Below are 14835 nucleotides of genomic sequence, written 5' to 3' on the forward strand. Positions count from 1 at the left end.
TCAAGATGTTGAAGAGATGACAGGAATTCCATACGCATCTGCAGTTGGAAGTTTGATGTACACCATGTTGTGTACACGGCCTGACATATACTTTGCAGTTGGAATCGTCAGCAGGTTCCAATCCAATCCAAGACACAGTCATTGAACTGCTATCAAAAACTACCTCAAGTACCTATGGAGAACAAGGGACTATATGCTTGTGTATGGACCTAAGGATTTGATCCTTACAGGGTACACTGATTCTGATTTTCAAACTGACGTAGATTCCAGAAAATCTACTTCAGGATCAGTTTTCACTCTCAACGGAGGAGTTATAGTTTGGAGAAGCATTAAGCAAAGTTGTATCGCTGACTCAACAATGGAAGCGGAATACGTGGCTGCATGTGCAGTTGCTAAAGAAGCAGTATGGCTATGCAAATTCTTGCTGATTTGGAAGTAGTTCCAGATATGCACATGCCTATCACACTGTATTGTGATAATAGTGGTGGTGTTGCCAACTCAAAAGTGTTGGGGTTGATGCCCTAAAGTCTCGTGTCCTGTAGTTTGTAAACAGTTTGTACGAACGCTTGTGATGTATAATATATGATATTTTACTTCACTTTTTGATTTTGCTAATCTGAATGTTTTATTTGCTTTACCACAAACCAATAAACTAAAAATACTTGGTTGTCTTTATGCAACATGAGCATATATGTGGTGACATACAAGTGGATCATGTCTTAAGTGATAACCAAAATGGTCTGTAGTATATGGATATAGGAGGGAAACCTTATCCTGGTAATGCTAAGGTGCAACCGACATTATGGAATAGTTACAAGTAATGTAACTTGTCACAGATAGTCTGATCCTGATCATTAATGTAGGGAACATATGAGTAGGGGCGTCCTATACAAAGAGTTTGTATAAGACCTGACCACAAAGTGTTAACGTCTCGTTATATAACACCATTTATGACAGAGACTTCACTTCACTAGGATGACCATAGGTAACATGACCTTAATCTTGAGTGAGTTGGGAACTTCTGCCATCAATCTTGAGCTAACTATGAACTCTTATTTATTCGGGATTATCCTTAGATTTGCATAGGTGAGAGTTGGCTCAACATCACCGGCTCAATAACCTCCCATTTCAAGGGTAAGACCGGATAGATAGTTGGGGACATAGGGTGCAAGAAGGAATTCACTCGTACCTGCTGTTAGGGATAGTAGAGAAGTTGTTCCCATAAGTGCTCATTTTGGGTCTTGAACAAGGGGCCCCACCCTCTCATTAGATAGAGAGGGACTCGGTCTGTTGATTGGATCACAAATCAATTGTTCATTAGAGAATCAATGGGACTTAAAGAACAAAAAGTAATCTCGGGGGTAAAATAAAGATTTGACTCAATCGTTATTACGAGCAACCTGTGAAGGGTTAACTTACTAATTATGGTTATATCGAGTAGACATAATATATCTTCAGTGAGGGGAGTTCAGCTATGGGCTTTAGTAGAGTGACCCATTAGTTAACGAATAGGGGTTAATTCGGTCTAATGAGTTTAGCCAATTAATCTTGGATCATTGGAGCCCATGATCTGTAGATCCGCGAGGTCCCCCTACTAGCTCGTAAATGGATTAGCTTTAGACTAGCGTGATAAGTTAATTTAAAACGTTCAAATTATAATTAAAGGAATTAGTAAATATATGAGATATAATTACACGTTTAATTTTAAGAATTAAACGGAATTGGAGAATTAATATTTAAATATGATTTAAATATGTGAAGGTGAATTTGTGTAAAATTAATTTAATATTTGATATTAAATTAATTAGAATTATTTAAATTGTTTAAATAATTACTTATTAATTTTATTAAGAAAATTCATTTATGAAATTAATTTTGTAAAATTAATAATATTTTCCATTTTATAAATCAAAATTGATTTTTGAAATCAATTGAAAAGTTGAAAAAGATGAATAAAACAAAATTGGATTAGTTGGTTTTTTCCATTATCATCTTCATAGTTGCTCACACAAAACCCACCAACTTTATGCTTCAATTACTCCAAGCATGAGCTGCATCTCATGCAACCATCTTCTTTGCATGACAATCTATAATATATTGAGAAGATTGGAGTGGAATTGAGGCATGCAATCGATATAATTTTTGCTGAAAAATTAGTGATGAAAAAGGAGTTCTTCAAGTGGATTGTTGTTGTGAGTTCTTCAAGTTCCCTTCATTTAAGCTTATTTTGAGTCTTACGACTCAATTTAGAGCTCCAAGAAGATAGTAGGAAAGATCTTGAGGTGGTCTACAACAAGATTTGGAGAAATCTGCAGCTGAAATCGAGCTTTGAAGAAGTTCTACAAAGGTATAACTTGAAACCCACTTGTTTTTGCAAGAGCATGCTTTAGTTTTTGCCAAAATTAATGAATTAGAGTGTTTGATGATTCTTGTTGCTTCCGCTACTTGCTAATACAATCCAACATTTTCGTTTTTTATTTATGAAAATTAAGCCAATAAACACTCATTCCATCATTAAATTACTTGTTTCATTATCTACTTTTTTATCAATATTTTCAAAAAGTTCTACGTATCCGATGTTTTTGTAATCCAATGGCAAAAAAAAAAAAAATCACTTCTCAAAAACCTAACAAGACCACTCTTTAGCTAACATGACATTTTTTTTATAATGTTTTTTATTTGTAGATTAGTTTTTAACAATTTACCAGCAAAAATTAATATTACATTAATGATAACACCTTATCCTACAATCTACATTTTACATAAAAAACAATTTTAAAAAAATGATAATTTAATTGAACAAGTATAAACTTCAAGCATATCGAAAATTATTCTATGGATCAACCATCAAAATTGTTTAAACTAATATTTCATAAAAGAAAATAATTTGTCCAACAACAATAAATATTACACCAACTTCTCCTAATGTTACTTATGAAAATTTCCTATTTTTTCCCATAAAAAACTACCAATTCAATTGAACTATTATAAACTTACAGCATATAGAAAATTATTCAATTGTTCAATAATCAAAACGGTTTAAACCAGTATTCAAAAAAAGTAAATATTTCAACCATTCTATATATAACAATTGATTGCTCTATTCCCTCTTGTGCTCAAGGGCATGGAACATAGCTTTATCCGCAAAGTTAGTTTGATCCTCTTCTCCAGACGTCTGAGATGAAAGAATTTTAAGAGTGCTCCCAAATCTTGAACTACCATCTACGTGTGACTCATATTGGATTTGACCAACTCTTCATTTTTCTACATTCTTGACTATCCGTTTCTCATTTTGTGGCCTGTTTGAGTCAATTTCTACCCTTTAAAAATTATTCTTTAAGAAACAAGCATTAACATCAGTCACCTCAGCTGCAAACCTGAGGATTCTCATTCATTTTGTATGCATCATTCAGCTTGAATCAATTGCAGTTCTTATAATCCAAAGGCCACTCTCTGTACATAATCAGGCCGTCTTTTGCTCGGCATCCGAAGCAATCCTGTAATCTGCAGTTCAGTAACAGCAGTGCAAAACCTTGCTCTGTTGAAAAAGAGGTTAAGGATTTTCACGGAGGATACTAAAAATACCTAGGGGATAAATGATGTTTCATTGATGAAGGGAACAAATGCAGGATATATAATTAAAACTATATTTCTATAGAGGCTTTTATGACAGAAAAAAACGAGAAACGGGGAACAGTGTCACAGTTTTGTGAATTATTGTTCTTCATTTTTCAATATTGTGGAAGAAAACACCAAAAATGGAGATGGAGCTATGGGATTAGCCTGAAAAATATGCACTCAGGAAGTACCAAAATTAAGAAAACAAACAGAATAGAACTCCATTCACAAACCAGTTTTGCAGATCTAATTAGCATAAACTACAGTTTCACCACATAATAATGTAAAAGGATACTGAATTGATGCATCACTTTTGCTTTCAACGCTAGTTTTATCTTTCCTTTTCTTTGGTGTAGAACATTGCTTCGTCCTGTGATTCCTTTTAGCTTGAGGATGACTAGCGACTGTCTTGAACGATTGAAACCAATCATGGAGATTGATGAGATCACCATGCTCTTGCGCTAAACTATACCTACATTAAAGTTACATAAAAATCTTTGGTCAAACTAAAGAATGCAACACAGTAAGATTCTAACATCCACCAATAATATTAATTTTTTTATCTTCCTACATACATAAATATGCGGTACTTCTTGAACTCCAAATAGGTTACAATTACATGAAGAAATGTCATAAAACGAGGAGGGATGGTCCACTGAGTTACATATATAGACAGACAAGCTACCAGCTCTCTTTGGAGAGAGGCTACTTGCGATGACCAGATACCATTTAGTTACATTGTTCTCATGATGTATTTAGAGTTGGGTATACACGAAATCAATTTTAAATTGGAGCAAAGCATGAATTCTCAATTATATTCAAAGGAAAAAAATGGACGTTACTAACCTGGTTTTACACTGGTGAAGAGAAAACTAAAAATACTACAAAAATTAATTCAAGTGGCCGGTTCGTGGTTATCAACTCACTAAGTCACCAGTAGTCAAGTTATAAACCTAAATTCCATTAGATTACAATAATTTGATGAAATTTGACACCTAGGTGAAGTTCTATTAATTCTTAAATTACCTAAGCATAAGCTAGTGAAGTAATTTTCTATGCTGGTCTCTTGAGATGCGTGAAATCTCCCCATCGATTCAAGAACAAAACTCTGCAAGGTTTAATTTTACTAAGTTTTGTTTTGGTTTTTCGAAGTTATAGACATGCCCTTTTTGTTTGCTTCAAGCTCCTCTGTCAAGCTTTCCGGCCCTATTTTGGTCTCTTTCAAGCTTCCAAGTGTTCTGTATTAGTTGGCTTCTTTGGTGGTTTCAGCTCCAGTTCAAGAATCTCGTCAGCTGGCTTTGCTGCTGTTTCTTTCGTTTTTTCGATTGTTTTATGTCTTCAGAGGTTCCAAGTGTTTTGAGGAGGTTTTTTCATGCTTATTGTTGTATTTTAGTGTTCTTTCAAAGGGCTCTCTTTACGAACTTCTCTATAATTTTCTCAGCTCCCTGTTTTGTGGTTTCTTGAAGTTTCAAGTTTGGTTCGAGCCTCAAGTTCTTTGCAAGATTATTCCTTCAGTTTTTTTCATTTTTGGGGGCACTTCCTTGTCCTTTTTATTTCTCGTTTTTGTTCTTTTTTCACTCACATATGGAATTTGTATCTTTGAGCATGTCTGTTTTCATCTATTCAATAAAAAATTGTGACTCTAGTTTTAAAAAAAATGACATTACTGGGCAAATATGGTGGCCAATGGGTTATGATAAATTTTATTGTATCAATACTTCAACACTCTCATATTTTTTACCGTTGGTTTAATTTCTATTCCTGTATAAACTATCTCCTTTAAATCTAGGACTATAGTATTATCCACTCAATAGTTGAATACGAATTCTTTCTGCGTAAAACAACAGAAAGTATGAAGAAAATAACTTCATCAGTTCAAAGAACAAAGTATGATTTAAATGAATACTACATTATCATATTATAGCATCTCCTTTAAATCTAGGGCGATAGTATTGTATGAAATCCATTCAATAGTTGAATACAAATTCTTTCTGTGTAAAACAACAGAAAGTATGAAGAAAATAACTTTATCAGTTCAAAGAACAAATTATGATTTAAATGAATACTACATTATCATATTATAGCAGAGAGTTCAAATATATGATAGTTTCCGATGCAAAAGTCAGAGGTTTACTCACATAATTGTTGAATCGTGTGCACATGGTAAAAGACTATTTCTGTTCTCGCTGCAATAAGTACATTTTATGATTTTATGGAACTCCAGAAGATCCATTTGAATCCTTCTTCTTGGATCTCCAATCAAAGCCTAGGTAAATATACATAAATATATAAATGGATGAAACGAAAACAAGATAACCCAGAGTATGAACAAAGTTAAGTGTGCTTGACAATCAATTCTGCAGGGAATATAGTATGCATGACTAGTGCAAGCATGCATGTATTAACTAAGCTCATGATAAGGACAATGACAAGAAAACCTCCACCTATCTACCTCCACAATGGTATGATATTGTCCACTTTAGGATAAATTCTCATAATTTTGTTTAGGAACCACCGAAAAGGTCTCATACCATCGGAGATATTGTACTCACTTATATACCATGGATCACTCTCTTTCCTAATCAATGTGGAACTTTGTTTGCAACTTAATCGTCCTCTCCTTGAACAAAGTACCACCTTGAGCCTCTCCCCTCATCCATCCATTTCCTACCGCCTACGAGAGCTTGCTTTTATCATGGCCCAGAGCTAAGTCAAACAAAGTACAACCACAGACCACATTATGGAATGTACTTGGTATCGACCACCTGTCACACCTTTAATCTCCTCCCCTCAAAAGAAGATATACTCTTGCTTCCAGTCTACTGACCTAATAGGTCTATTCCATCCAAATCCACCTGGTTTAATAGAGAGCTCTACTTGATTACAAAATCTCAAGCACATCTTGTCTGATCTAGGGATTCATCCACACAGCTAGGTTTAGATCATGTCAATGGTACGGGTTGAATATACAAAAGTCTCTCCCATTGTATTTATTAGATTTTCCCTTTTCTATAACACCCTTCTTTGTATTTGTTTTCTTTTTGTCCTTCGCTTATTCCCTTGTATCGCTTATTCCCTTGTATGGTTTTTCTCCCTCTCTTTAAATTGAAAGTTGTATCTTTGTACAGAGTAGTATGAGAAATATACAAAGCTTCATGGTATCAGACTCTCATTTGAATTTTTGTCCTCCTTAAATTTCACGTCGCGGATACCAATCTTCCATTTTTCCAGCTTCGCATCAGAAGTAATTTCTTCCCCAATTTTAAGCTTTGTGTCAAAAGTCCTTCCTCAAAATTTTCAGCTTCGTGTAAGAAGCACTCCCTCCTAAAACATGAGTCACAAACACGAAAGAAATCTTGCAAATGAACTCGTAGGTATTATGGGTCAACATTGCAAATTACCTACATTGTAGATGAACAAGCCACAATGCTTCCCACGAAATCTTGTTGCATGGGTTGCACATTACTTTCAGAATCGAGTTAAAGAAGGTGGTTGAGGTACAGGTCCGCTGGTTTTATATTTGCCTTAGCATATATTATAAAAAAGAAAGTCTTGATCATCAATGACATCTTTCTAGGTTGTTCATTGGACCCCGTTTAAGTTATCTTCGAGACTAATCCACTTCTTAAACTCATCAACGGTTAGGTTTCTCCTAAAATTAAAATGTCATAGATGAGGCAAATTCCTCTAAACACAATCCAAGGTATTAACTCCGCCATGGAAAAACTATAAAAAAAAAAAAAAAGCTTCACCTTCCTTGGGACTTTAATCTTCCAAAGGGAGAGAAGAAAAGGAGAACTTGAAGGAAAAGTGCTCATTCCGCCAAGAAAGAAAGATCTACACAAAAGTCCTTTAGAAGGACTAGTATCTAAAAGGCGTAAGTCCCTTTTCCCATAGAAAATAAGAGCATAACATAGATAAAAAGACCTTTAATATTGGATGCCTCCCTATCAGACAAGGAATGACAAAAACTAAGGGAAATGGGCGAGGAGCTTACAAACAAAGGAAGGGGCAAAATCCACAAAATGAAATTTCAAGGAGGAAAGATGGTAAAGATGAAGAAATATAGATTAGAGGAGTTTTCATCCCGAACTAACTATCTCCTCAAAAAATGGTGTTCATCAGATCCCTTAACAAGAGATGACGGCTAATTTCCACCAATCCAACCCCATGAACAAAAGAGAAAAAAGCTCAATTTGAATGGACCAAGTACCCAAATCAATGACAAAGAAAAATGATTTTCAGACTTTTCTTATTGATGTTCAGCTTAAGTTAGTCAACCAATGTAATGGGCAGAAATTCTAGAATAGATACACTAATCGTGTTCATTAGACATTAGGAAACTGCTATCGGTTTGAGAAAAGAGATAGGCATGAAAAAAAAAATTTCATACTGTTAAATGAGTATGGTGTCATAATGAGTATTTTTTTCTTTTATTAAATAAATGAAAAAGTAATGATGATCAAAGATACATACTCCACAAGAGAGAAAAAAATAATACAACGGAACACAAAAGAACCACTAAAGTTCACAAAAATAAAATAAATGACATAAAATTTTTTATTAAAAAAAAAAAAAAAAAAAAAAAATTTTTTTTAAAAAAAAAAAAAAAAAAAAAAAAAGAAATCCAACGAGAAACACTAAAAAACTGAACAAAAAGAACTAGCAAAGAGATAGCTTAGAAGATCAAACTCAACACAAAAGACCACACTTTGGAAACCAAACCAAAGACAACACCTGAGAACCAAAAATCTTGGACAAAAAAAAAAAGGAAAAGACTTAAAGATTTGAGCCCAACCAAAAAGAACAAACACCAATAAGAAAAGCAGAATATTCAATTGAAAAACCACAACTGGTCCATATGATCATTCTTGCTTGTTAAACATAATTCTGAAATCTGAAAGGCTATATTATAAATATTTGAATTTATAAACTACGGCATAATAATTGACAAAGAGCCTTGAGAATAATAGCCACAGTACGGGTGCATTATCAATAAAATTAAACAAGAAACTAAACTAACGTGGTTCAGTAAGCTACAACAATGGTGATTACTGATTACACTCCAACGGATTTCCTTAAAATCATCTCAGTAGCTAGCAACTATTGGTAAAGGAGTACCATTTATACTTTCAAGTAATGATCAGGAACATGTAGATTCATATCGGAGTGCTATAGACATGCTTACCAGTTGAAGTTTTCTAACATCTTTGAAGCAGATAAGTTCATGGAAAGGTATGCAATCAACAGGCCTCATATGTTCACTGGTTTTTTAAAAGAAAAACAACAAAGACCAAATAAGTAACAGTGCTTCATATAACAACTAGAACATCAAAGTATCACAATGTTCTAGGTGCTCTTCAAAGTTTCTCTATCTATACTTTATTCTTATTTAGTAAACTTCATTTATCTACTTAGAGTGCTATACCGAAAAAGACACCAGTTATCTGCCCCTATGCTTCAATATTCATATTAGATACCACAGGCTTCCATCTCATAACTAATTGTAAAAAATAGAGGAGTAGCTCATCTATTTTATAAAGATTGTGAGATCCCTTGATTTTTCCAATGCACGATAATTGCAAAGAAAAAAAAGAATATAATGGTTTACAGCAATTGCCAGTGAAATCCTTATGGCCTAAAATTAACTATTTTGCTCTCATGTAGTTTGATAAATAGCGAAATAGACCCCTCTAGCTAACATAATATTTAGTAAAAAGTACTTTTGGAACTGTATTGAACTATTTTCATGCATTTTATTAAATAGCAGGATATAAGGCATCTCCAATGAGAATGTCGCATTAGTATCAAAGTAGGAAAGAAGATGTTTATATTATTATTTATCAAACTACGTGGGCATAGCCATAGAGATCATATTCCGGCTGGTTTCAAACTACGTGGCTTTGGCCGCCTACTGGAGGTAGGAAAAAATCTACATGTTACGGCTGGTTTCTTAAAGAAGGGTTGGATGGTTTTCTAGGAAATGATTGAGATTTTTTGGGTAAGGCGGAGTAATGTTTGTTGTCCTTCCCTCGGTTTGGTGTTGCTGAGCCTGAATTTGGTGAGCCTTTAGCTCCAACTCTCTCAGATGATTTGAAAGTGGCTAGAAACTTTCAGGTCGTTTCTCAGCCATATGACTTTGTTTCCTCTTATTGGGTTAGAAAAAATAAGGAAGTGTTGTTAATGAACTTCAACAATTTGTTTGTTGTTTCTCATTTGTTTGCCTACTATTCTAGGCAAGATATTTGTCTTGCTTTGGAAGATTATTTTCAGTCTAAATTTATAATCAATTCTTTCATGGCTGATAAGGTATTAATAAAACTTGATGATAGTTTTGTTGATATGGTTTCCGATGGAAAATGGCAAGAAATTGGATCAATGCATTTGAAGGTTGAAAATTGGTCTTACAAAGCACATTCTTATGCGAAGTACAATGTGAGTTATGGAGGTTGGCTGTCGATAAAAATTTTACCTTCGACTTTTTGGACTCGTACCTATTTTTAAAGCCATTGGAGAAAACCTTGGAGGTCTGGTTAGTATTTCTTCTCAAACTCTGAATTTCTTGGATTGCTTTGAAGCTCGTATTGAAGTTAAAGGAAATTTGTGTGGTTTTCTCCCAGCTGAAATTGAAGTTATAGATAAGACTAATAGTAATTTTCACCTTAGACTTGGTGATATTTAGCCATTAAATCCTCCTAGTATCCTTCAAGGCGAGTTATATTTTTAAAGATTTTTCTAACTCTTTGGATATTGCAAGATTGATTGAAGTTAAGCGTGATGACGAAGTGTTTGAGGTTTCTGATTCTGTTGAAGAGGGCGTTCCCATTCTATTAGACATGGAAACTAGTTTTGCTCCAACTTCGAATGAGGCAGATCTACTTCCTCTAAGAAGCCTTAATAGTCCTATGGAAAATGCAGTTAGAATTCCAAAGCCTGTCGACTTAGAGAGCAATAAAGAGGATGTGAACATGGAATGTTCTCCATTTTCTTATTATCCTCTTTCTTACTATCGGACAAGAAAAAAAAGCCTTCATTCGCAAAGGAATAATTTGAGATCAATTTAGATGTTTTGGAGGAGTCATGTACACATCTACTATTAGTTGGTTCGCATCCGACAGACAATCCACATCCTTTCCCTTATAGTTCAAACTTCAACCAATCAATCATTAAAGTTCCAGGTTCAAATATTACTTTTATAAAAGGAGTCTATAACCATCCACCTCCTAAAGACACTCATTCTAGTTGCGATTCTGATGCAGACTCAGATATTAGTTTAAGCAGTGAGGATATTTTGAATTCTCTAGCACAAGATGATTGTGTTGAGGAGACTCCAGAGGTTTGCTTTACCGATGGTTTTGATACTTCGTTTGAGAAAGGTGAAAATATTCAAGCAAAATTGTCTCCCAAAATTCCTGCCAAGTTCTCCAATTTGATTGGAAAATGTGGTTTTTAAATGGAATCAATTCTTTCTCATTCTCTTTCAGTTAAATCATAGCTTCATGATTTTGTCCAGGAATTAAAGTTTTTTTGTGGTTTTCTCGTGTTTATGAGCCTAAGCCTTACTGTTTTGTCCGAAGTTGCGTTTTTCTTCTAGTAGTTGTATTCTTGGAAGCGACAGTAGTTGTATTCTTGGAAGCGACAGTTTAGAAGCTGGTTTGTTTTGTGGTTTGATTCTCGCACTTCCAGCCTTTGGTCTTCTCACGTTGTCGGCTCATTGAACTGCTATCGGCTTTGGCTTTGTGGTTTGATTCTCGCACTTCCAGCCTAGATTGACTCTCACCTAGTCTGTTCTAAATAGGACCTTAGCTTATTTCATTTCTTTATTTAGGTTTCCTCCTCAATGTGTGCTAGAGTGGAAAAGAACTCGAGGGATACCGTGGGGAGATGTCCAAGAAGGTAAATATCTCATTGAATTAGGTTCGAGGTTGTCTCTTGATTGATATGAGACTTCTTAATTAGGTCTTTTTTTAAAAATGGTTATATCAATTCAATTTGAAAACCTACCCTTGATGGTGTAGGATTATCATGAGCAAACACGCTCATCTTCCTAAAAAATGGACCTCAAGTCATAGGGTCAAAGGCACTTTTAGGAACTCATGGAGGCCCCTAACTTCTAGGTATACGACTTTCTCTAGTTTCTTGAGGTTTTCCCACTAAGAATGGCTTCTCGATTCATTTTTGGGAGGATAGTTGGGTAGGGAATACTAGATAGCCCCCTTCGTCTATTGATTCCCCGCATTCACCATTTGCCTCTTTGACGTTTGATCTTGCAATTTGTGTCCTTTTTCTCAAGCTTCCATCTCATAAAAAATCAATTCTCTAATGTTTCTTTGCTGCTCGCTTTGCTAGTCAGTCTCTCCACATCTATGGTCAAATTTTCATCTGTTGTTCCTAATCTATATGGGAAGTTTTCCTCCAGCTTCTTTCTTTAGAAGGTGAGAATTTCTATGAAGGTCAAATTTTTAGCCTAGTAAGTTTCTCATGGAGGAACATCATCGACCTAATGCAAAGATTGCATACTTTTCTTCTAAGCCTCAATGGTGCATGGTTTGTAATGGTCTTGGAGGATGTCGAGCATATTTTGTGGAGATGTCAGTATGCAAACACGACGTGGGACAATTTTTTTTCGATGCGTTTGGAATGTAGACTAGGAGCAAGTCTATAAGACTCCTAGTTATTGGAATAGTAAGATTAGTAATAGAATATTGGTGTGATTATTCAAAAGGGGCAAATGAGTAATTAGATATGAAGTTTGTTAGGGATTTTAGTTATAAATAGAAGGAGAGGAGTTGGAGGGAAGTGTGAAGAATTTGGTGGGAATTTCTTTCGGGGAATTTGGGAGAGACTAGCCCTCTCGAAAGGCTAGGTTATCTTGTTCCATGTTCTATGATATTATAACTTATCTCAATATATTTTCACCTATTTCCATATATCTGTATACTTGAGTTTATTCTTGTATTCTTGAGTATTTCCTTATTAGGTTAGCCCTCTCAATGTATTTCTTGACTTTATCAGAAGGTGATTAAATTTTGATTTAACTAATGGGCTGAAAATGCATGAGAATGCCCAGATTTTCTCAAACGGGCTTGGTTTACATGGAGAAGTTGGGGCCCAAACTGTGGGTGAGGGTTGGGTTTGCCCTAAACGGCTAGGAATACCAATTGGAGGCTGGGAGAAGGAGCTTGGTGGGCCTGAATTTAATAAATTCATTGAGGCCCATTTGTGGGAGTGGCAGAAAAGGGGCTTGAGTATGGGCTGGAACTGCCTGAAGCCCAAGGGTAATTTTAAGGAAGATAAGGATTTATGGGCCCAACGTTTGAAGAGTTGTTGGTGTGAGGCAATCCAAATTAAAAGGAGTTGTTATACTCAATATTTGTTATTTGGGCAGTGGGGGTTACTTAAGAGAAGGTTGCCCAATTTTTGTATTTATGTTTTGTAAGCACAGGGCGGAGTAATGTAAGACTCCTAGTTATTGAAATAGTAAGATTAGTAATAGAATATTGGTGTGGTTATTAGAAGGGGGCAAATGAGTAATTAGATATGAAGTTTGTTAGGGATTTTAATTATAAATAGAAGGAGAGAGGTTGGAGGGAAGTGTGAAGAATTTGGTGGGAATTTCCTTTGGGGAATTTGGGAGAGACTAGCCCTATTAAAAGCCTAGGTTATCTTGTTCCATGTTCTATGATATTATAGCTTATGTCAATATGTTTTCACCTATTTCTATATCTCTGTATACTTGATTTTATTCTTGTATTCTTGAGTATTTTCTTATTAGGTGGTCTCCTAATAAAGTCTTCGTATATGATGGAAGAGGTGTTATTTCATCCTCCTTTTCCAAGAAAGGGCCAACACTATGGTAGATTGCATTCTTTCCGGTCTTATGAAACATTTGGCTTAAGAGAATTGAGAGAATCTTAGAGCTGTGGAAAGTTCTTGAGAGGAGTTTGATTCGAAGTTTAATGTCTCTCTTTTGTGCAATTGGAGCCATTTTATATATTGTTATGTAATTAGGTAGTTGTTTTGTAGAGCCCATCATATTGGCCCTAGCTTTTATGTATTATGCTTATATTATTAGTTTTCAACTAAAGTAATTTGTAACAGGGATGAGAATACACCTACAACAAAAAGGTTGCCTCATCCACTGGAGAGAACTCGCATTAAAATCAAACAAAAAATTCCGACCAATTTACACAACCCATATATTCAATTCTCAAAATATAACAAAATAATGATGATATTCCTTTATAATCTACATTGAGATATCATGGAACAATAATAACAGCTCAATGTGAACAAGTTTTGTTACCTAACCAATGAATTAAGAAATGACTCAGCTTTCTCCATCAACTTTGAATTCTTAACAAATAAGCCATTTCTGGATCCATGTCTTCTGCAAATAAAATAGTAGAATCCTGATTTAGTTCGATTTCCAATTGATGAAGATGGTATACTCAGTAGTTTCCATATCTAACTACATACAATTTTTCCTTAAAAAATTCAAAGGAGCTCATGAAGAAAAATGGAAGTACAAAGAGAGGTCAAAAGGCCACAAGAAGAGAAAAATGGTCACCTCAAAGCTAGCTAAATACTGAAAGCACAAATACCTCCACATATTAACTCAGTGGAGCAAATGAGGAACAGCGAGATGAATTGAAAATAATAATTAATTAATTGATTTTAAAATAAATAAAAATAAGAAAAATAAAAAATAAAAACCATGAATTATAGAAGTGAGATCTCTTTCCTTCAAACTATGGTTGAACTCCTGAAAAAAACACTTTAATAAACTGGCAAAAAGAATAAGGAATATCAAAGAAATAAAAAACTGAGCATGGTGAATTATCATTTGTCCTAAAGGCTGAAGGAAGCATTTTAATTCATATCCCATCTTCAGATAATCTTTTAATATTCAATGGACTTAAGGTAGCAAGGTAGGCTAGAAAATTGGATGCAGCCCCACTGTAGAGCACAGGTAAACGTCATTTTATCTAACTCGTCTCCAGTGGGCTTTCTTTTTAATAGAAGCTCCATCATCCAGCTTAAATAAAGATTTTTCCTCAATCAAGTTCCAGCACTTGTCAGTAAAGAGCTATTACAAGGACACCTCAAGGATTCTTGGGCTGGTTTTTTGTTTGTCGCCTTCATTCTTTCATTTGTTCTCAATAAAAGCTTGGCTTTTTAACAAGGTACAACTTCTTATTGATGTAGTGAAAAGGA

The 14835-nt window shown here is 34.7% G+C and overlaps 1 protein-coding gene across 3 annotated transcripts in view; it reads right to left on the reverse strand.

Annotated features, from left to right (window-relative positions):
• Positions 1-2931: 2931 nt before the first annotated feature.
• Positions 2932-14835, reverse strand: part of LOC120092630 (origin of replication complex subunit 3) — a 31449-nt gene continuing 19545 nt past the window's right edge. For 2 of the 3 annotated variants that reach the window (XM_039050774.1, XM_039050775.1), the window contains exons 13-17: positions 13925-14008; positions 8807-8882; positions 5757-5884; positions 3914-4090; positions 2932-3538 (exon numbers count right to left, since the gene is read on the reverse strand). In XM_039050774.1, the coding sequence (XP_038906702.1) occupies positions 3433-3538; positions 3914-4090; positions 5757-5884; positions 8807-8882; positions 13925-14008 (571 nt within the window). In that variant the 3' untranslated portion in view covers positions 2932-3432. The remainder of the gene's footprint in view (positions 3539-3913; positions 4091-5756; positions 5885-8806; positions 8883-13924; positions 14009-14835) is intronic. The other variant, XR_005486095.1, reaches the window with a different exon arrangement.

Source organism: Benincasa hispida, chromosome 12, assembly GCF_009727055.1.
Source record: "Benincasa hispida cultivar B227 chromosome 12, ASM972705v1, whole genome shotgun sequence".
In the NCBI taxonomy this organism is placed as follows: Eukaryota; Viridiplantae; Streptophyta; class Magnoliopsida; order Cucurbitales; family Cucurbitaceae; genus Benincasa; species Benincasa hispida.